Source organism: Oryx dammah, unplaced genomic scaffold, assembly GCF_014754425.2.
Source record: "Oryx dammah isolate SB20612 unplaced genomic scaffold, SCBI_Odam_1.1 HiC_scaffold_11210, whole genome shotgun sequence".
In the NCBI taxonomy this organism is placed as follows: domain Eukaryota; kingdom Metazoa; phylum Chordata; class Mammalia; order Artiodactyla; family Bovidae; genus Oryx; species Oryx dammah.
Window position 1 is genome coordinate 1,639,653 of NW_024080603.1, and position 23,462 is coordinate 1,663,114.

At 42.6% G+C, this 23,462-nt stretch overlaps 1 protein-coding gene across 1 annotated transcript in view; it reads right to left on the reverse strand.

Annotated features, from left to right (window-relative positions):
- LOC120860952 (synaptic vesicle glycoprotein 2C-like) overlaps positions 1 to 13,254 on the reverse strand; it is a 169,344-nt gene extending 156,090 nt beyond the window's left edge. Inside the window, exon 1 of the mRNA XM_040236661.1 lies at positions 12,579 to 13,254. Coding sequence (XP_040092595.1) covers positions 12,579 to 13,158 — 580 coding nt within the window. The 5' untranslated portion in view covers positions 13,159 to 13,254. The remainder of the gene's footprint in view (positions 1 to 12,578) is intronic.
- Between the last annotated feature and the right edge of the window lie 10,208 nt (positions 13,255 to 23,462).

The following is a 23,462-nucleotide window of genomic DNA, read 5'->3' on the forward strand; positions in this document are numbered from 1 at the left end:
TGTTCAGGAGGATGCTGAGCTGCCGAGGTCACAGGAAGATACAGTTTCAGTAAGGATGGGACGGTCCACATTGTATCAAGTTCAGCTTCCCAACCAGTTCCCTCCAACTCATGTCAATCCATGTGATTAAAAGATGCTTAGGGAAAGAAGCCATGCAGAGGAATTCCTCTCAGGCCCAAAGCTGGGGGAAGTGTTGGGGGGTCTCTGCCAAACAGGAGCAGCTCAGGATGCCCAGGGAGGAGGGCAGAGGAAGTACTTTCCTTATCCTGGGAAGAACCTGGCAATCCCGTGGCCCTTCTTGGGCTTTCCCAAGAGCTTTGCAGTGATCCAGCCAGCATGCACCTCCATGTCACAGCTATAGAACTGATTTCTCTCTACGGGAGGGGGGTGGCATCTCTAGAACAATGCATTGCTTCGTGACCCTGAGAACATGTGATCTGTGATCCCACACAGTGTAAGATACGCAGCAGGAATCTGCAGGGGCCAGCATCACAGAACTGTTAACCACATCTCTGCCGAGGTTCTTATATTATAAATGTAGTATGCCTGGAGGTTCCTTTACTCATCCGGCAGGAATCCATAGGACAAATCTGTGGTGTGCAGTCTTAGAGGATCCTTTGACTGAGTCAGTTCACCCCTAGGGACGGTCAGTTGGAAGCTGCCTCTCCCCCTCTGCCCAGCTGCTCTGAGCAATCCTCTACCATTTCATCACTGCTTTTTGACTGTTAAATGGGAACAGTAAAATTCATTTTACTGTTAAATCTAGAGGTACCAGTAAGTGACACAGTTTTCAATCTGGAAATATAAATAAAATGAGATAGCAGCAAGCTAACCCAGTCTGCTCCTGGTTGGCCAATTTATCTCCTATAGACATTCCAGATATGATTATTGGCATGAGCTGATGCAGAAGGACTGGATAATGGCTACAAATTCACAATTATTTCTTTGCAGAAGATGAGTAATGTTTTTTCAGCTGTTCTAGTCTATAATATAATTATGTTATTAGCAGTATTATCCCAAACAAATAGACCACAGTACCTTATGAACAATTTTTAAACACCAATTTGTTTCCTTCTCTTTAAAAACATACATTAAAGCTCCATTTAGCAATTAATCTGACATCTGTCCTTTCCACTCTCCAAAACATTTTTCTCTCTGTCATTGCCAACGTCCTTGGTCTGTTATGACCACCTACTCCATCCTGAAACCCCCCTGCCCTGGGCCTCCAGGTAAGAGACTTTTCCTATCTTTCAAACCATTTATCTGATGCCTTTTCTCCTCTCCCCTCCTAAGGATTCATGAAAAGTCTGTGTTAGCCCCTCTCTGCCTCATGCCCGCCCCTTCAACACACACTCCTTCCCTGTATGCTCTGCATCTCTGTTCAAAGATGTCTTCATTGCTCAACTCTAGGGCCAGTTTCTGCATCAAGCCCCAGAACCTACTTCCAAATGCCTTCTTTTAGTTTCTCCTGAGCAGCCTAGTCGGCATTTCAAAGTCGACAAAACTTCACTGGGTACCGCTCGCCTGCCAGACTCTGTGCTATGGGTAGTCTGTGAACGAGACACTCAATTCTTGTACTTATAGTACAAGATAACTAAATTCATCTTCTTTCCTACACATGGGCTCCCCCCAACCTCCCCAACAACCCTGGAGCTCCAATTTGTTTAAAGCACTGCTTCGAACACAGCACCTGGGCATGAAGCCTCAGTACCTGTGATATATTCCTTTTCCCTGCTCCCACAGCTAGTGGGTTGTAAAGGGTCAGAAATCCTCTTGAAAAGACCTTCTCCGCTCTAGTCTCTCTGCCATCACCCACAGTCAGGCTCTTGACATGTATTGACTGCACAGTTCAAATGCATCTCGGCCACACCTCAATTCACTCCTCAGTCCAAACACCCAGTCTCCTAAAGCAGAGTTTGCACCTGGTCACTTCTCTGCTAACATGCCCCCGGTTCCCCCAGCTCCCCCCACACCAAATAAACTCCTGGAAACTTCTCCATGAACAGATAGGTCCCCAGCCACCCTTCCAATCGCTCCCCTCTGTGTATGTTCCACTTCAACAAAACTGAACATTTAATTTCCAATATTCAGTCCAAGGTCTCCATGCCGTGGTGCCTTGGCTCAGCCTGTGCTCCCTCCCAGAAACAGTCTTTTTCCACTTGCATCTCTGTGAGCCCAAATTCTAGCCACCATTCCAAGCCTGGCTCCGATACCACAGTCTTCTTAAGCCATTCCCTGTCCATGCCTCCCTCAAACGGGATCCATCTCTCAGTTCTCTGCTTCCTGTATCATTTCGATGTCTGTGTCTTGTGCCCTGGGTTTTGTCTGGTTGATCTTCATATCTGCCATGATAGAGGGCACAGCGCAACATCTTGGGAGAATCTAATATATGATGGATAAGCCCCTGTGAGTGTTCTTTCTGGGTGAGAACTGCTAAATTTTGAAAGGCGGCATTCCACAAAGACATCTCTAATCTATTAATTAGAAAAAAAAAGAGATAATGAAGTAAACAGACAGAGGGCTCTGAGAAGCCAACCGCCTCACATATACAATCTGCCTCCACTCCGGCATCTGTGTTTATGGATGAACTGACTCCCACAGCAGGATTTCTTTTCATCCCTGTTAGCAGTCTGGCTAACTCTTTCAGCTTTCAATCAGTTCTTCTGACACAGTAGCATTTTTAATATTTTTGACTTAACTAGATTCTGCTGAGAGAACTAAGCTACTCTCAGAAAAACTATTAAATTTTCTGTACATAAGAGGGGGAAAAAATCTGCAATCACATTATAAATTTATCACCATGACTCTGGCACTGAGACACTATTTCTACAAAGCAGAGTCACGCTGCGCCCTGCACATCTGGGGTCCCTTCTGGGATGCAGAGCTGTAAATGTGGTTAGGGACTGTCACGCCCCACACCATGCAGGAGAAAGACGAGCCTAAAGAAGCCAAATGCCCATCTCGGTGGGGGAAAAAGCAACTGCGCATCCTTCAGCTATTAATAAGACATTTACTTTTTTGAGAGAAAAAAAAACTTTCTTTCAAAAATGGCACATAAAGCTCCTTGTCCATGGATGTTACTGTTTACTCATGAATAAGGAAATCAGTCCCATTCCATCTACCCCTTCCATGGTTTGAAATCTTGATATCAGGTACAACCTTTGTATCACAGCTGTTGGGAATGCTCCTGCTTCTTGGTTGGGGGTGTCTACAACACAGCTACTCAACGTGGAGTTTGGGACTAACACCGATGCCAGTATCACCTGGGAGCTTGTAAAAGTATCTCAGACCCCACTCCATACCTGCTCAAGCAAAACCTGCCTCCTCTGGTGACTTGTCTGCATTTTTATGTCTGAGAAGCAATGGTCAAGATCATGGTGCTTCTTCACGTGGACTAAGAATAACTTGAGGTGCTTAAAAAACATATACAGTTTCCAAGGGTCATCCCCTAGCACTGACTCCAAATGTCTGGGATCAGATATAATTCTGGTTAAATGAGATAATGAAATTAATATGACATATATGATGCCTGACAAACAGAAGGAAAAGAGCAAACTCTAAGCCCTCCTGTTATCACTACTACCAGTAAGGTTGTCAGATTCAGCAGATAAAACCACATGGTGATCTGGGTAAATTTGTATTTCAGGTGAACAGATAAGTGATAAATATAAGTATATAGCAAATACACTACCCTTATGGCAGAAAGTGAAGAAGAACTAAAGAGCCTCTTGATGAAAGTGAAGGAAAAGAATGAAAAAGTTGGCTTAAAGCTCAACATTCAGAAAACAAAGATCATGGCATCTGGTCCCATCACTTCATGGCAATTAGATGGAGAAACAGTGGAAACAGTGTCAGACTTTATTTTTTGGGCTCCAAAATCACTGCAGATGGTGACCGCAGCCATGAAATTAAAAGACGCTTACTCCTTGGAAGAAAATCTATGACCAACCTAGATAGCATATTAAAAAGCAAAGACATTACTTTGCCAACAAAGGTCTAGTCAAGGCTATGGTTTTTCCCAGTGGTCATGTATAGATGAGAGTTGGACAATAAAGAAAGCTGAGCACTGAAGAATTGATGCTTTTGCTGTGGTGTTGGAGAAGACTCTTGAGAGTCCCTTGGACTGCAAGGAGATCCAACCAGTCCATCCTAAAGGAGATCAGTCCTGGGTGTTCATTGGAAGGACTGATGTTGAAGCTGAAACTCCAATACTTTGGCCACCTGATGTGGCAAGCTGACTCACTGGAAAAGACCCTGATGCTGGGAAAGATTGAAGGCAGGAGGAGAAGGGGAAAACAGAGGGTGAGATGGTTGGATGGCATCACCAACTCAATGAACATGAGTTTGAGTAAACTCTAATGAATATTCAGGACTGATTTCTTTTAGGATTGACTGGTTGGATCTCCTTGCCATCCAAGGGATTCTCAAGAGTCTTCTCCAACACCACAGTTCAGAAGCATCAATTCTTCGGCACTTAGCTTTCTTTATAGTCCAACTTTCACACCATACATGACTACTGGAAAAATGATAGCTCTGACTATATGGACCTTTGATGGCAAAGTAATGTCTCTGCTTTTTAATACACTATCTAAGTTTGACAGAGCTTTCCAAACTAGTGATCAAACCAGGGCCTTCTGCAAAGAAAGCACAGTCTTAACCACCTAACTGCGAGGGAAGTCGTGTGGATTATTTTTCATTATAGTTATTACAAGATTCTGAATACAGTTCCTCATGCTATACAGTCAGTCCTTGTTGTTTAGCTATTTTATATAGAATAGTATCTGTTGATCCAAAACTCTAATTTATCTCTCTCTGCTCCCCTCACTATCCCCTTTGATAACACTAGTTTGTTTTTAATGTCTGTGACTGTTTTGTAAATAAGTTCATGGGTATAATATTTTTAAAGATTCCACATATAAGTGATATCATATGATATTTGTCTTTCTCTGACTTACTTCAGGATTTCTTTTCATTACTTTTCCTCTCACGATCTTAAAGGCCAATAAGAAATCTCAAAGTGTAAGGTAAGAATGTCAATTTGCAAATATGTAGGTTGGGAATACTTACATCAGTGATTTATCAGACTAATTCTTTAAGATGAATGTAATCGTTTCCTATATTCTGGAGCTTCATACAGGAAACTTAGGTCCTGTAGAAGTTCTTGTTATGGAAGAATATTCGAGACATTAGATTTCCCATGAGAACATGGTGTTTAGAATTGGAACCTACAAGTCTGTATTACATGTATTTGGCTTGATCCAGAGATATTAGATGATCAACAGTCTGACTGCCTTATTTATACCAAAGTGCACAGTTAACAAATTCCCTAATCCAATAACACTTCACCGAGTTCTTCAGGGCCTTCCTGGTGAGTCCCAGACTGCATTAGGATATTAAAGCCAGAGGAACATTGGGGTACATGTGTCTCTTTCAATTCTGGTTTCCTCAGTGTGTATGCCCAGCAGTGGGATTGCTGGGTCATAAGGCAGTTCTATTTGCAATTTTTTAAGGAATCTCCACATTATTCTCCATAGTGGCTGTACTAGTTTGCATTCCCACCAACAGTGTAGGAGGGTTCCCTTCTCTCCACACCCTCTCCAGCATTTATTGCTTGCAGATTTTTGGATCACAGACATTCTGACTGGTGTGAAATGGTACCTCATTGTGGTTTTGATTTGCATTTCTCTAATAATGAGTGATGTTGAGCATCTTTTCATGTGTTTGTTAGCCATCCGTATGCCCTGTTTATAATAGCCAGGACATGGAAACAACCTAGATGTCCATCAGCAGATGAATGGATAAGAAAGCTGTGGTACATATACACAATGGAGTATTACTCAGGCATTAGAAAGAATACATTTGAATCAGTTCTGATGAGATGGATGAAAATGGAGCCGATTATACAGAGTGAAGTAAGCCAAAAAGAAAAACACCAATACAGTATACTAACACATATATATGGAATTTAGAAAGATGGCAATGATGACCCTGTATGCAGGACAGCAAAAAAGACACAGATGTGTATAGCGGGCTTTTGGACTCAGAGGGAGAGGGAGAGGGTGAGATGATTTGGGAGAATGACATTGAAACATGTATAATATCATGTAAGAATCGAATTGCCAGTCTATGTCCGATGCAGGATATGGCATGCTTGGGGCTGGTATACGGGAATGACCCAGAGAAATGTTGTGGGGAGGGGGGTGGGAGGGGGGTTCATGTTTGGGAACGCATGTACACCCGTGGTGGATTCATGTCAATGTATGGCAAAAGCAATACAAAAAAAAAAAAGTATGCCTTGGATATAAAATAAAAATAAAGCCAGAGGATTGGAATCCCCACCCAGGAGTAATCTAGGATGTAGGAATACAGGTGTTCAGCTGCAAGAATCAGCCTTCAGGTTCAAAGCTATATTGTGAGAAATCACCCTGGGACCTTCTGGGCATTTACTATCACACTTTCACAGCCCAGAATGTACTTACTGATGAATTTCATGAATGTAACTCAGTTTCTCTTCTCTCCTGTCCTGTGGGCTCTGGATGGAGGAATCTTTTCAGGCTACTTGGTCCAACTCCATTTGTATACCAGAAACCTCTCTTTTCCCAGAAGGATGTGAAAGACCAGAGAGAATAAGACCCAGGAATATAATAGCAATGAATTATTGAGTCTTCTTTTCCAATTTGGCAATAATGAATCCAAATAAGATTTTGCTAGTGTTGGTGGACAGGATATTCTCTAGGAATCAATAAGTATTTAATTCCAATTAGAATCACTATGACAGCGAGAGGCTAAACAGAGCCAGAGGGCACAGCCACAGCAGAGATCGAACTTCCCTCTAAGACACAGAGGACAATGGCATTGAGCAGGCTGCAGAGCTGCTGATCCTGAAGCCTGCAGCACACACTTGCAGGGTACAAAGCTAAGGGTCTCAAATTTAGAGCACACCAGATGCCAAATGATCAAGCTCTTGGAATAAAGTTCAAAGAGGAAAAACTCTGCATCACTCTTTGTTATTAGCTGGGATATCCTGGTCCACCTGGCAGCGCTGGGCAAGGGCGATACACGCCCTGAAAAGACGCTCAGCACACAGGAACACAGTCACTACTCTCTGTCTGCAGTCCAGGGGCAAATAACAGTCAATGGGACTAAAAAAAGGGACTCTCAGAAACTTGAAGCTGTTCTTTTCTTTCCCCCAAAATACAAACATCCAGACATAAAGCGGCTTTAGAAATCTCAGCAGAGTTTTTCTTCTTTTGTTAATAATGAAAGGAATAAGGGAACAAATGGAGGGATGGAAAAAGAAATTAGGTATGTGTTCGGGTCATATTCATCCAGCCCAGGCTTTAAGGAAACTATTCTTGCTATAAGTGGTTAAAAAAAATGAGAGAGAGAGAATTCTGTATGTTCCAAGGAATTCTACACCATCCAAATAAAAACTATAGATAGAGAGGTTAAAGAGATGCTTAAGGCTTCCCAGGGCTTCCCAGGTGGTTCAGTGGTAAAGAATTTGCCTGCCTATGCAGGAGATAAAGGTTTAATCCCTGGGACAGGAAGATCCCCTGGAGAAGGAAATGGAGCCCACTCTAGTATCCTTGCCTGGAAAATCCCAGACAGAGGAGCCTGGTGGGCCACAGTCCATGGCGTCGCTAAGACAATTTAATGACTAAACAACAGTCTGGCTTTGGCCTGCCTATACTATCAAAACTCTTGCTCTGAAAATCACCAAGGCATATGGAAATTAGGTTTTACAGTTGATAAAAGACAGAAGAAACCTATAGAGGAAGTTCAGTTATCACTTAGTTCAGGCTGAGTTCTCAAGTATGTCTTGGTTTAGAATATATTGTCTTCTATCTGTTTTGTACTCGTCAACACTTGGCCACGATAATGTTTTAGTACCTAAAAATTACTTTACTCTACCACCCTCAACCAGAAAGCAGGTGGCCCAACAACGATGAGGCTCCCTGCTTCCCCAGGTGGGTCTTCGGAGGAGACAGGACAGTCCAGAGGAAGAGCAGGAGGAAGGGGAGGCAGCGAGGCGCTTGCTGGGCTGTGATGGCTAGAGCGGGAAGGTGGCTGAGCCTGGTCGCGCTGTGAGTCTGAAACCGGCACACATCCCTCCCTGTCTGCTGCTGCTACTGCTAAGTCACTTCAGTCGTGTCCGACTCTATGTGGCCCCATAGACGGCAGCCCACCAGGCCCCCCCGTCCCTGGGATTCTCCAGGCAAGAACACTGGGGTGGGTTGCCATCTCCTCCAATGCATGAAAGTGAAAAGTGAAAGGGAAGTCACTCAGTCGTGTCTGACTCTTTGCAACCCCATGGAACACAGCCCACCAGGCTCCTCTGTCTGTCTTTTCCAGGCAAGCGTACTGGAGTGGGGTGCTATTGCCCTGTCTGGAGGCTTTCTTAGAACCCAAACTGGTCCTCAAGAGCTCTTGGACCGGAGGTAAGATGTGGTTGGGGAGGGCTTCCTGCGCACCCACGGTGAGACGCAGCCCTGTGAGGGGAGAACGCTGGATGCCGGATGCCTGTGGCCCCTGTGCCAGGGGGCTGGGAAGCTGGAGGGCACGCTGTCACTTCACCCCATACATGGGCTCGTCCCTTCAAACAAACGTGCTAGCCTGACACAGATCGGAAGAACCATTAGTGGCGGCCAAGATCTTCAAGGGCCAGACCCGAGGGGCGCGTTTCAACCTTTACAAGACTACTCCTCACCTACGAAGGAAGCACATCCCTTCCTTCTTCGAGCGACTCCCAGACCTGCCCTCTCTCGCGGCTGCGCCTTCTCCGTCTCCTCCGTGACGTCTTCCTCACTGCCAGTGCCACAAACAGTCTTTGGCAGGAAACCGTCCTCTCCCTGGTGACGGTCTCAGGCAGCTTCACCTTAAATGAGATGGTTCTCGAAACACTCAGCGCTTCAGCCCACATGGTGGCAGGAACCCATCAGGCACTCCTCTTGGGATGCCTCCCCCCAAATCTCAAAGTGATCAGTCTAAAACCAAACCGGGCTTCCCTGGTGGTCCAGTGGTTGCAAATCTGCCTGCCAGTGCAGGGGACACAGGTCCGATCCCTGGTCTGGGAGGAGCCCACAGGCTGTGGAGCCTGTGCCCTCGGGCCAAGGGGCTGCGCCTCCTGAAGCCTGAGCACCTGAACCTGGAGCTTGGCGACAGAAGCCACGGCCACTGAGAAGCACGTGCACCACCCCTAGAGAAAGCCCACAGCAATGAACACCCGGCACAACCAAAAATAATAAATACATCTTTAAAATAAAATAGAAAAACAAACCCTTCTTCTCTCTCCTTCATGCTCAAACCTGTCATCTGCCTTATGTAACTTGATGAACTGCCTTCCTTCCACTAAATGTCCTGTTCCTTCTGTTCTAAACTACCAGTGACCCAACCCTTGCTGACTCTACCTCCGGACCAGCTCTCCGGTCCATGCCTTCCTTCCACTGCCTTAGTCAGGTCGGTTCCCCTCACAGGGTCTCCCTGCCTGAAGTCTCTTTATTTATACTTCTCTTCTGGTTATACACTTCTCTTCTTGGACTGCAAGGAGATCAAACCAGTCAATCCTAAAGGAAATCAGTCCTGAATATTCATTGGAAGGACTGATGCTGAAGTTCCAATACTTTGGCCTCCTGATGCAAAAAGCAACTCATTAGAAAAGACCCGATGCTGGGAAAGATTGAAGGCGGGAGGAGAAGGGGATGACAGATGATGAGATGGCTGGATGGAGTCACCGACTCAATGGACATGAGTTTGAGTAAGCTCTGGGAGATGGCGACGTACAGGGAAGTCTGACGTACTGCAGTCCATGGGGTCCCAAAGAGTTGGACATGACTGAGCAACTGAACAACAACTTCTGGCTACGGATATTTGTTTCCTTGACCTGGTGGTGCACAGACACTTGTCATCTCTCTATGCTAGACTATGACTTCTTTGGATACACAAACCTTGTTTTGTTTTTGCTATTTCTCCTATGTTCCCATGTGGTCACATCATGCTTTGCACATAATAAATACTCAATAAATAGACTTTGGCAACAGAAAATGAATTTTCTTAAAATGATGGTACTTATTTCCCCAAACAGCAGCTCATTAGATTAACCTCTTCTCAGTTAACAATGCTATATATGCACACAGACTGTACACACAAACACATGTACACAAGGGAGGCCCTTGATTATCTGGAAGTCAATCTTCTAGCAAACACAAAGGTAGGAGTTATCTCCTAAATAATTAAAACATAAATCGGTTAATATTTTTCATTCCTAGTTTTCCTTGAGTGAAATGACACAAGGCTTAGTGGCAAATGAGAAACAATTTTGCAAACCTTTCTCCTCCCAAAGGCCACTAAACATGGGTTGTGCGTCTTCCTGTCTTGCATTTTGATCCTATTGCTGTGATTTAGTGTGGTAATTATATTACAAAGCTATTATTTGCTGAAATGAAAATGGCAAAACAATTTACATGCTTGTCTAAAAAAAGACTGTGGTAGAATGCTATTGTCAGTAAAATTACAGTGGCAAAGTAACTGAAAGGCAAGTCTGGAAGGCGCAGTTGTGAACCCATCACAAAATTTCTGCGGGGGACTCAGAGCACGGAGTGAAAGCATACACTCCTGGGGACACATTTTTAATTCACAAAAGCAGGCAGTGTTTATGGGGAGATGAAAATATCTGTGCTCCAACACTTCCCCAGGGTTATCTACACTTGTGAACGCCCCCTGGGGGTGTGTGACATCATCACGGTTTATGGGTTTACAGACCGATGAGAACACCATGTGGGCTACTGGGCCTCCTTCAGCACCAAGAAGGTAAAAGGGAAGCTTAGCTTCGATTTTTCTGCTTCCAATATAAAAGTGAGTATCATAACATGAAGTGACTGCTAGTCTATATTCAAGCCTGAAAGTATTAAATATTTGTGTATTAAAAGAGCTGTGTTTCTAAGGATCTGTTTTCTTAAAACATTCTGCTGATATATTCTGTTAGCAAAATCTTGATAAATATTTTAATGCCCAGTAGGTAGATTTACTCACCAAAGGAAAAAAATTAAATAAAATTAGAGTGCTATCTATGAAACAGATATGCTAAAATGATGAATTTGATGACTTTGGGCCTTCCTCCGACCCCTATTCTGTGTTTTGATAGGTGAACACTCAGATGAGTCCACCAACAAAACCCATGCAATCTATGCCCCTGTGCTCTCCCCTTCATCTCCTCCCAGACTGCATCTATGGGTCTGTCTCTTCCAGTTGAGCAATTAAAGAAACAAATGAGTAAGTCAGACACAGAAATACAAATATCACATTATATCACTTACACGTGGAATCTAAACAAGGGATACAAATGAACTTATTTACAAACCAGAAATGGACTCACAGACACAGAAAACAAACATATGGTTGCCAAAGGAGAAGGGAGGAGGAAGGGATAAATTAGGAGTATTAATATAATTATCATATTATTTATATATTATATATTATAAATTAGGAGTTACTTACTAAACCACAAAAAGATCTGTATACTTTTGTTTTTCAAATTTTCGTTTTAAAAAGTCTGTTGGAATCACACCAAGTATTCTTACTCTCTTCCACAGACTCTGAAACACATAAGGTTTACTATGTACACAAACATGTTCTCTGAGCAGAAGGGCTTGAAAGGTCTCATGATTTAATGTACCACGTGTCTGACGTGGACCTTAAGTTTTGGGGATAGTCTGCTGTGGGCATGCTTCTTGGCCTTCTAACTTTTCCTCCCAGAGGGAAGGTTAAATACAGCATTGTAACAATATGAATGAACCTTGCGTGCAGTATAACTTTAAAACAGAAGTCAAATTTGCTCTCCAGATACTTCATAGTGAGGTTATATGGTTTTAATTCTTACAATTTAAACATTAATATGATTTGAAATTGATTTTTAAGTCCTATGAGGAAAGGAAGCTTTTTCATTGTAGGCACAAAGGTACAAATTTGGAAAAAGAAAAAGTCATCTAAAGAAAATTCTATAAATAAGGGTAATTTAAAAAAACCAACAGACAAACATACACATAGATTATAGAAAAAAATGAGAATTCGCAGGGTCCCAAAATTGTTTAAACCACAATATTACACAAAAAATTTGGAATGTGAAATCACATTTACCAGAGTTTTGAAGAATTAACCTCTATATTTAGAAAAATGTCAGATAAGTGTCACGTAATAGCTTTATTAACTTCCAAGGGCATGTCTTTTGAAGTTAATTAAGGAGAACCTAATGCAACATTTATAACAGTGTAAGTTAAAAATATATTGCTCTAACTTACCTTGAAATGCATAAAAATAAAAGTGGGATTGATGGATAGATAGATAGGTGGCTAGGTGATAAAGAAAATAAAGTAAATGTTAACTATAGAATCTAAGTTAGAAATAGGTAGAAATCTATGGGTATCACTGCACCATTCTTTTGATTCCTTTGCATGTTTTAAATTGTTCAAATGTCGGGAACAAATGCAGGCCTCCATATGGAAAGGAGGTATTCAATTTGTTAACTGTCCTCAACAAATAGAGCAGTTTCAGAGTGTGTCTCTCTGCTGGGATGCACTCACCTAGCCATCCGGATCCCGAATTTGGTATGCACAGGTCTGTCTCAGCGCTTGGCAACACGAAGCCCACGACAAACACCTCCACGCCGTCCGCCATCAGGGCCATGCCCAGAACAAAGAAAAGGGCCCACTGAAAGCGCCCATGGCCACACTCCTGGATTATCAGCTCGTACTGCTGGGCGAGCTCTTCCTCGTCCGCTTTCCTCTCCGACTCCAGCTCCTGGCGGTCCTTGTACTCATCGCCCTTGGGCTGCCCTACCGACACGATGCTGTCTTTCCCTTGGTCCATGTTGGGGATGCCCTGATACTCCCCTTCGTAGATTTCATCCTCTTCATCGTGACCCTCAGTAGCTTCACTGGAGCCTTCGTCATCATTGGCCTCTCCATCGTAGGTTTCCACTGGCGGATAAATGTCATCGTCCTCCTCCTCGTCTTGGAATCGGCTGTAGGACCTCTGGGTGTATTCATCCTGGGCCCGGTCCACTGCCTGATTCACCTTCTTTACGGTCTGTTTCTTCACCTCTCTGGCAATGTCCTTGGCACCCTTCATCAGTGAAGTCCTATCCTTATAAGAGTCTTCCATCTTATCTCAACTGATGGCCAGTGAGAAGGTGGGAATTTTTCACAGACTCTGGTCAGTGGTTCAGTCCTGACGGCATCATCCACTTCGAGTTCAGAATGGAACTGCAAAAGAAGAAGACCCACAGAAGATATTTATTGTTTGTTTCAATGCCTTTTCCACCATCTAGTTCTTGGTCTCTTTTCACTGACCCCACAGATTAACATACAGAATTAGCTTTTCCTTCCTTTTGAGCACACTGTTTGCTGGTTCTCTACTCAAGTGTCATCAGAACTTAGAGTATTTAGGGTTTTGCTATTATTATTACTGTTTCGTTTTTAAGGAACTCTGTCTCCTGGGTAACTTTGCATATAATGCACAAGCATTCCCCTGAAAATACAATGAAATATCTTGCACCTTTATAAGTACATTCAACATATTCTGAAAGTGCTAGAAAGACTCTGAGAAAAATAATATTGCTTGCAGGTATATACATATTCTGCAAAGGCAAACCCAGAATAATAAAAGAATCCAGTCTGACCTCATTTCCTCACAATGAAAAAAAAAAAACAAAACTAAAAAGTGCAAGCAAGTATCCCTACATATAATGCTATCGGGTCATATTCAGGCACATCTCATTTTACTGTACTTTGCGTTATTGTACTTTGCAGATACTGCCTTTTCAACAAATTGAAGGTTCTGTGATAATCCTCAGTCAAGCAAATCTACCGGCACCATTTTTGCAACAACATTTGCCCATTTTGTTTCTCTGTTACATTTTGGAAATTTCTGTAATACTTCAAACTTTTAAATTATTATTGTATTTGTTATGTGATCTGTGACTAGGGGTCTTTGATGTTATTACCATGACTTTCTAAAAGCTCAAAAGTGATAGCATTTTTAGCAACAAAGTATTTTTAATTAAGGTATTATACATTATTCTTTTAGATATAACGCTATACCACAGGTAATCAATTACAGTATAATATAAACATAAATTTACAAGCACTGGGAAACCAAAAAATTTGCATGATTTGCTTTATTGCGATATTCACTTTACTGTGGTGGTCTGGAACCAAACCCGTCATATCTCTGAGTTATGCCTACAAATATTTATAAAACACACTTCCCTTCTACCTTTTTTGTATCTCCTTTCAATAAATGATAACAGAGACTCACACGGCACCGAAAACAGACAATGAGTATTTCCCCCCAGTACGGCAGTCATATCTGTAGCAAATTGGCAGGGTTTGTCAAATGACTTCACATACACTTTGATAGTCATTGAACTAAACACGTGGATTGTCCAGCAGGGATATGCCACTTCAGGATCCACCCCCAGGCCAGCAGAGACAGGTAAGCCAAATGTGGTATCCCTTCCCAACCTGCCCTGTAAGAACCCCAGGCTTTGTCCCCACCATCTTCATCTCTAATCCCTGTCTCACACATGCCGGTGCACACACTCCCTCCCGCCTTGTCTGACTGCAGTTATCTGCCTCCTTGGACACCAGAGTCAGCAGCCTCCCCTGACCCATCACTGGGTTTCTTTTCTCACGGACAGCGCCCCTCTGTCTCAGCTCATTACACTCGGGCTGACTTCTTTCACTTGTCTGCTGAGTTGTCCTCTCTGGTGGCCAATATCAAGCCCACCTTCTACAGAAATGATATGAAAGTAAAGTCATTCTCCTGCATCATTAATCTGCCAAGCCTTGGGCTGCAGCAGCATTCTAAACCCTGATTTATATAATGGTCATTTTTACTTTGTTCTTTTGCATCCTGTGTGAAACACTTGGTAAGTGGCTATTACAAACATACATTTAAACTACTCATCCAGACATGACAAATAAACTTAGCAAAACAGACAAAAAGATGCTTCTTTATCAATGAATTGGGCATCATTACTACCAAATACCTACAAATGGCTAGTAGGCAAAACAGAAGCATGGCTCTGCTCAGGCCTGTGTTTTGGAAGATGAAAAAATGAAATGAACATAAATATATGATTATAAGGCTTTTTTTTCCCAAATGTATTCATGAAGGATGTTCCTGTTTGTTCTCCCTTATCTTTCTTTTTTTTTTTCGGAGAGCTGAGAGGTGAGGGAGAGGGAGAGATGGAAGGATCCACGAGAGAGAAGATGCAAAGGGAGTGGGAAAAGAGGCTGAGGGTGGAGCACCCCGAAACTGAAGGAGCAGGCAGGAAAAGAGAGAAGGGAGAATGAGGATAAATGATGCTGGCAATGGAGACAGGTTTCCTACTTTTAAAACAAGACACAAAATGAAAACATGTCACACAGTAAGTAAAGCCAACTGGTCTACCATCCATAAATGGATGATTATATCAGACACAGCACATCAGCTGCTTCCTGGGCACAACAGCACCAAAAACACCATTAAAGGAAAACACTGGTGAGTGTGAAAGCAGAACCCAAGCCCCTGTAACATGCTACCCGTGAACAGCCTGCCTGTTAGTAATGGGAAGCTTCAACAATTGCTTCTTCTAATAAACAGTAATTAATGTGACTAAATGAAATCAACTCTGAATATTCATTGGAAGGACTGATGCTGAAGCTGAAGCTCTAATACTGTGGTCACCAAAGATTGAAGGCAAAAGGAGAAGGGGGTGGCAGAAGATGAGACGGTTAGATAGCATCACTGATTTGATGTACATGAATTTGCTCAAACTTCAGGAGACAGTGAAGGACAGAGGAGACTGGCATGCTCCGGTCCATGCAGTTGCAGAGTTGGACACAACTGAGCAATGGAACAGTAACAACAATAATGCATTACTCCAAACTAATACACATTTTAATTCACGATTAATGTCAGAAACAATGGAAATATTTCATATTCATAACCACCCACACTACATGCAGAGTTGGTTGTAAACAACTAGATACATCTTCTGTTTCATATGTCTGAAAATGGTGATTCTCAAAAAAATCTTAAAATCATTTTTATTGAGATATAATTTACATTCAATAACATGCTCTATTTTTATGCATATTAAAAAAATATAGTCCAAGAGAATCTGATGCTGTACACCATGTACTTATGTTTATTCTGGCAAGAAATGTTTGTTGAAAGGCTTCTTCAGCACGGGTTTGAAACCTCTGTCCTTTATATTAACAATCTACAAAAAAAAGATCAGCATACTGAGCTCCAGATTTCAGTGGCCTGGAGCCAGGCTCTGGAGACAGCAGAAAGATTAGAAGATGGACATGGCCTTGTAGAAGCTCCACATACTGTGTAAAAACATCCACATTGCTACTTTATATAGCTTAGCCTTGTGAAGTAGTAATGATATTTGAAGGTAACCGGCATTAAAATGCACAAACCCCTATCTGCAGTGAGACAGCATTCTGAAAAAACGATTTTGGGAAAGAGAAGAACACAGTTTGAGCTGAAGGAATAGATACTGACCCACCATCCCAGCCTGTCCAGATTTTTGACAGCAGACTCTTGTTACTTAAGGATGCCTCTTCCTCTCCAAACTTCTGAACTTATGTGTATATTCCCACTCTTCAAGCGGCAGGTCAAGGCCACCTCTCTCGTGAAGTTTTTTCTTTTATTTTTTGCTTAAGCTATCACAGATTCCCAGTTCAGCATGCTTGGTTCCCTCCTGACATGGAATCATGTCTTCCTTGACGGTTACCCATGAATGCTGAAGCTCCAATACTTCGGCCACCTGATGAGAAGAGCTGAGTCATTAGAAAAGGCCCTGATGCTGGGAAAGATTGAGGGCAGAAGGAGATGGGGACAACAGAGGATGAGACGGTTGGACGGCAACACTGACTCAAAGGACATGAGTTTGAACAAGCTCCAGGAGACGGTGAAGGACAGGGAAGCCCGGTGTGCTGCAGTCCATAGGGTCACCAAGAACCAGACACGACTAAGCAAGAGAACAACAATGAATGCCACGGTCTTCCCTACTGGAGTGTCAGCTCCTTGAAAAGAGGAACCCAGTAAACTAGAACACTATAAAGCAGCGTTAATAAATGAGGACGCAAGCACCATAGCAGGGCCAGCTCTCTCATTTCCCACCTCATGAGGGAGTTGTCTGTCTTAGCAGACAACTCTCCCCAGAGTGCAAGTGGACCACCTAGGTGCTGTGAGAATAAAAAGTTCTACAGCCAAAGCAATTGGGAAATTTCTATTTCTGACTTCATATATTCTTTTCCAGGAGCACCACAGTGCAAAGCTTATTATAAAGAACTTTGTGTAAATGTGTTATCCAACCATTTCCCAAATCTTCCTAATAACAGAATGCCCCTATCCTCAAAATAGGGGATAAAAAAAAAGCAGCCTTCATTATACATCATGAGCAATACTGCATTAAGATAAGTACCAAGATCCTTTAAAATTTTAATGTCTCTATTATGAAATATCATAAAACTCAGTAATTAGAGTTAATTGCGGGAAACAGGATAAAACCAGAAAGTCTACACTAAAATAACATTTTTAAAATGAAACAGTGTTTCTTTCAAGTTTATAAAAAACTGAAACTAAGTTTTCAAAAAGTAATCCTTATGATTTTTAAATAGACTATCTACAAAAATAGAGTATTTAGCATACCTGCATATTTTTGAAGTAATAAGTCCTTCAAAGAGCCAGAAAATTTTAAGTATATTTAATATTTCTTTTATGCAGTTTTGACACAATAAATTTGCTCTATGAGGAACAGCTCTCCTAAGCCAGCATAAACTCACCTCAACAGTTGTCTATAACTCTACAAATTTCACAGCAGTGAAATCTAAAGACTTTAAACCAAATAACAAACCAGCTTATATACATGAACTTTTCTGAAGATCCTAGACCTCTTGTTGAAAGAATATTCTTGAGTCAAAGTGAGCAGTACTCTCTTGAGGAAGTATCTGGATTCAATTTAATGCAACAATATTCTTTTTGATTGCAAAACTAAAATACACAAGAAATAACTGGAAAATTCAGAAAAATGACAAAGAATAAAACAGTATGTATTTTTACAACCCAGAGATTCCTACTTTCAATCTTTAGGCCATGACGATGCCTGAGCTTGTAATTAACTTAAATCTTATGGTACACACGGACTTGAAGCCCTTCTCAGACTACTCTATTAACTCTGACTCTTCCACTATGAATTTTCCCCATTCACAGGGTTAGAATATCTTAAAGAGTAATAGGACTCCATTACATGTTTAGTAGTTCTTGGCTGGGAGCCTATCTTCTCAAATTTGAGAAGTAGTTCTCAAATCTCAATCTGGAATCACCAGGAAACCCCCAAGAACATTCAAGGAAACTGTGAGGTCAAAATAACTTTCATAAGAATAGAAAGATGTTATTGAACATTTTCACTCTCAGTTTTTCGTGAGTGTATAGTGGTATTTTCCAGAGGCAACAAGCTGTGTGATGACATCATTTCTCTGATGGTTAACAGCTTGTGTACTTGTAGTTTCTGGTGTTTTAAAAGTTTCACAGTTTTAGTTTCTTAATATGGTAAATATCAATAGATACAATCTACAAAAATGAACGTTCTTCAGTCTTTAATAATTTTTAAGCGTGAAAAAAGGGTCCTGAGGCCAGATCAGCAATTCATAACTCTGGTTCTATAGGAATCCTCTCCTGCTTGGACCTGAAGTTGTGGAGGCTTCCCTTTAGCGTTTGCTTGTCTGGTTTTCTCCTACAGGCTATGGCTCAGATGGTAAAGAATGTTCCTGCAATGTGGGAGACCAGGGTTTGATCCCTGGGGTGGGAAGATCCTCTGGAAAAGGGAATGGCTACCCACTTCAATATTATTGCCTGGTGAATTCCATGGACAGAGGAGTCTAGTGGGCTACAATCCATGTGGTCACAAAGAGTCAGATACAATTGGGCAACTAACACTTTCACTTTTCACTTTGAGCTTGCCTCTGCTAGAGCCCTATCAGGCTCACAATGATCTGAACTAATTTTTCAATGAGTAGTTCAGCTCTAAATTTCCATATTTGCAGAGATATGGAAGAATGTGGTAATGTGCATCACTGTGGTAGATCTTACTGGGAATTCCTGAGGTTAAAGAGATGCCTAGTTTTGATGATGTTTATATATATCACACTGTCCTTCAGAGAGGCTGTGGCCATGTACAAATTCTAAACACATGTAGGAAAGCTCCTATTTCTATGATTTTTGCCTGTTTATCATTTTAAGTTGCATTTGATTACTAGTGAAATTAAACATCTCTTTGTGAAATCTTTATCCTTTGCCCATTGTTGTATTAAAGTTTTTAGTGAATTCAATGGTGGCCCCCAGAAAGATACAAAGAAGAACTGTACAAAAAAGATCTTAATGACCAAGATAACCACAATGGTGTGGTCACTTACCTAGAGTCAAACATCCTGGAGTGTGAAGTCAGGTGGGTCTTAGGAAGCATTACTACAAGCAAAGCTAGTAGAGGTGATGGAATTTCAGCTGAGCTATTTCAAATCCTAAAAGATGATGCTGTTAAAGTGCTGCACTCAATATGTCAACAAATTTGGAAAACTCAGCAGTGGCCACAAGACTGGAAAAGGTCAGTTTCCACTCCAATCCCAAAGAAAAGCAATGCCAAAGAATGTTCAGATTACCACACAATTGTGCTCATCTCACATGCTTGCAAGGTAAATGCTCAAAATCCTGCAAGCTAGGCTTCAATAGTACGTGAACCAAGAACTTTCAGATGTACAAGCTGGATTTAGAAAAGGCAGAGAAACCAGAGATGAAATTGCCAACATCCACTGGGTCATAGAAAAAGCAAGGAAATTCTAGAAAAACATCTACTTTGCTTCCCTGACCACGCTAAAGCCTCTGACTGTGTGGGTCACAAGCCACTGCTGCTCACCAGGGCTCCCAGGCTCCCAGAGCAGCAGGAGCAGCGGCCACAGGTGGGGACCGGCAGGGAGCGGACTCTGGGAGGGATGACGAGGGAAGAGGCTGGGGACAAATCGCCGAGGCTTTGAGATCACAGTGGGGACCTGAGGTTTTACTCTCAACGGGATGGGTTCAGAGTAGGAGGTCTAGATGAATATATCTTAAAAACACCCTGTTGGTTTTATTAAACACTGGGAATACCTTTTTTCTTTTACTGTATCTCTTCAGCCCCACTCTTTCACATCTGTTGTGATCTTTATTCTGACTACAGCCATTTGATCACGGATATGACGACTTCAAAATAAAAGCAGCATTAATTAGACGTCTTTGAAGACAGGTTTGAGGAAGGAGGAGGACAGCTGGAAGACAAGTTCCTCAGTACAGAGTCATCAAAGAGAAAAATTCAAGTCGTACATGTTCTATGTGTGTTTTAAGTTGCTTCAGTTATGTCTGACTCTTTGCAACTCTGTGGACTGTAGCCCACTGGGCTCCTCTGTCCATGGGGTTCTCTAGGCAAGAATACTGGAGTGGGTTGCCATGACCTTCTCCAGGGAATGTCCCCAACCCAGGGTTCGAACCTGTGTCTCTTGTGTCTCCTGCATTAGCAAGCAGGCTCTTAAGCACTAGCACCACCCGGGCTTAATAACAACCTGTGATCATTTACCCTTCTCCACATTCACTCACTCTCTCATCAGACTTATGACAAAATGAGACTAGTTTCAGTTTCCTCTGCTTGCCCATCACCGGAATTAGAAGAAAGAAAGAAAAAAAAAGACCCAAGCAATTTATAAAAAAGTTTAAAATTGCATGTTTAAAAATTGGCTATAGAGCCAGTCAAATACTAGCGTCAGGCAATTACTTAGACAAAAAGATGAATCACATAAGAGAATCACATACACCATCTCCACAACATCTCTTGAGCAAATGGGTGTCCTAGGCAAATCAGAATGACCTAAATGGTTAGATATAAACAGTCACCTTTTTTGTGAGCCAAACACATACCTGGGTTCCCTGATAGCTCAGTTGGTAAAGAATCCGCCTGCAATGCAGGAGACCCGAGTTCGATTACTGGGTTGGGAAGATCCTATGGAGAAGGGAAAGGCTACCCACTCTAGTATTCTGGGGCTTCCCTGTGGCTCAGCTGGTAAAGAACCTGCCCCCCATGTGGGAGACCTGGGTTCGACCCCTGGGTTGGAAAGATCCTCTGGAGAAGGGAAAGGCTACCCACTCCAGTATTCTGGCCTGGAGAATTCCATAGACTGTATAGTCTATGGGGTCGCAAAGAGTCGGACACAACTAAGTGACTTACACTTTCACTTTCACCCTTGCACACTGGGTTCTAATACTGCTTTTGCCACTTACCACTTTTTGTGACACTAAGCATGTTATCTGTGTTCTTAACTCCTCAACTGCATTACCTGTAAGATGGGGAATAAAAATGCTGTTGGAGGGGATTAAACAAAATAACACCAAAAGGCAACACTTGGCCCATGGCACCTTCCCGGTCACTGCTGATTTACTTGGAATTAAAGAAGAATAAAACAATGTAATTTATAATATAAGTCACTGTCCAGCAGGAAGAACGCTGGCAATTTCCTGTTTTGAAAGGAAAAATGACCATTAAATGAAGGTTGGCCGCGCTCTTCTCCAGCCAGGAGCATGGGCTGGGGAGTCATCAGGGCCAGCAACTCTTTCAGAAAAGACTTGCCCTGGGTGTTTGTGGCTGTTGCTAAGACACACACTAAGGTTTCGCTGCAAGAAAAGCTCCAAAAAGAATGACTGTCATCCTGTCTCTTCTTGCCCTTTTTGAGCGAATCAGGCAATGTGATGAACATGTTTGCAGTCTTAATACAATTTAAAAGCAAGTCGGCCTCATTCACATTACACTGATAACAGCAAAACGCCCTCTCCTGGACCTCAGTTAGCTCACTTGGATGTCAGCAGGTGCAGGGGACAGACGCTGTTCCACCCAGGCTCGCACAGCACCCGCCTTAACGCCTGGAGATGACCCGTTTGCTCTTTCTGCCGTGCCCATGTTTTGCTTTATAAATGCTTCATTTTGCAGGGTCCCTTGGACACGTTGGGCAGCCTTAGTTTACTTCAGCACCTCCCTCCAAGCACAGGATGAAACCCCCAGGGCTTTACCCCGAGGGACACTGTACTCACTGTTCCCGGGGCTCGTGGTCTCCAGAAGAAAGACACCGGAGACATCCTCATCACCTTCACCCATGCTCTGTGGCACAAGGCAGGCACACTTTTGCAACCAACCAGGTGTTTTTTTAAATTTTTTTTTTACAAAAAAACAAAACCTTATCAACCAGGTATCTTGGTACGCAAGTCTCCACAGCATGATTCACGAAGCAAGAGGCCTTGTCTATTCACTGACTCAGGGTTCCACGTTTGCCTCTTGGTACAAGGTACTGCCGCATGCTCAAGGCAGCCCCTGCAGAATGGGCACCCTTTTCTGTTGTCCAAAAAGCACCCTCTTATGTGGTCATTGGGGAAAAGAGTTGCTCAATTAATTCACACACAACATTGTAAATAAGTAGCTATGGAGTTTCTCTTTGAATTCCTTGGTTCAAGGAAATATGTAAATTGTGGAATTTGGGTGGATAAGTTAGATACTGGGGGAAAGGAGGAGTTCTTGATCTAGTCCTCCCAAGTGAGCTAACTGAATTTCCAACCAATGTATGAGAACAGATATGGGCCCAAAGCAACAGTCACAGGAAAAGTCAGAATTCATCCATCCACCCATCAGACCACTAGGTCTTTAAACAAAGAATCTGTGGTTTGGTTCGTCTCTTAATCTTGGTGCCCAAAGCAATCTTGGACACTCACTTGTTCACTGCAACCAATAGCTATTTCTCACGTGCTCAACAGAAGAGTCCAGACTCTCCCTAGACTCTGCATACAGAAACGAAAGGCACAGCTCCTCACCATCAAGGAATATGGCCAACAATCAAACATAAGTGGCTTACAATGTGATAAAAGCTATATGCTGCCACACGGTATTATGATATTATGATATATTGAAAGGCTGTTGCTGAACCACGAAAAGATGCCGGGATTCTTGGCCTCCAGAGAAGAATTCAATCTGGGGCCAGAGAAGAGGCTTGATCGCTCAGAGCTTTTGTGTAATAAAGTTTTATTAAAGTATAAAGGAGACAGAGAAAGCTTCTGACATAGGCATCAGAAGAGGGCAGAAAGAGTACCCCCTTGCTAGTGTTAGCAATGGAGTTATATACTCTCTATTGCTTCCCTGGTAGCTCAGAGGTTAAAACATCTGCCTGGAATGCAGGAGACCGAGGTTCGATCCCTGGGTCGGGAAGATCCCCTGGAGAAGGAAATGGCAACCCACTCCAGTACTGTTACCTGCAGAATTCCATGGAGGGAGGAGCCTGGTAGGCTACAGTCCATGGGGTAGCAAAGAGTCAGACACGACTGAGCAAATCTCCACGTATATACTG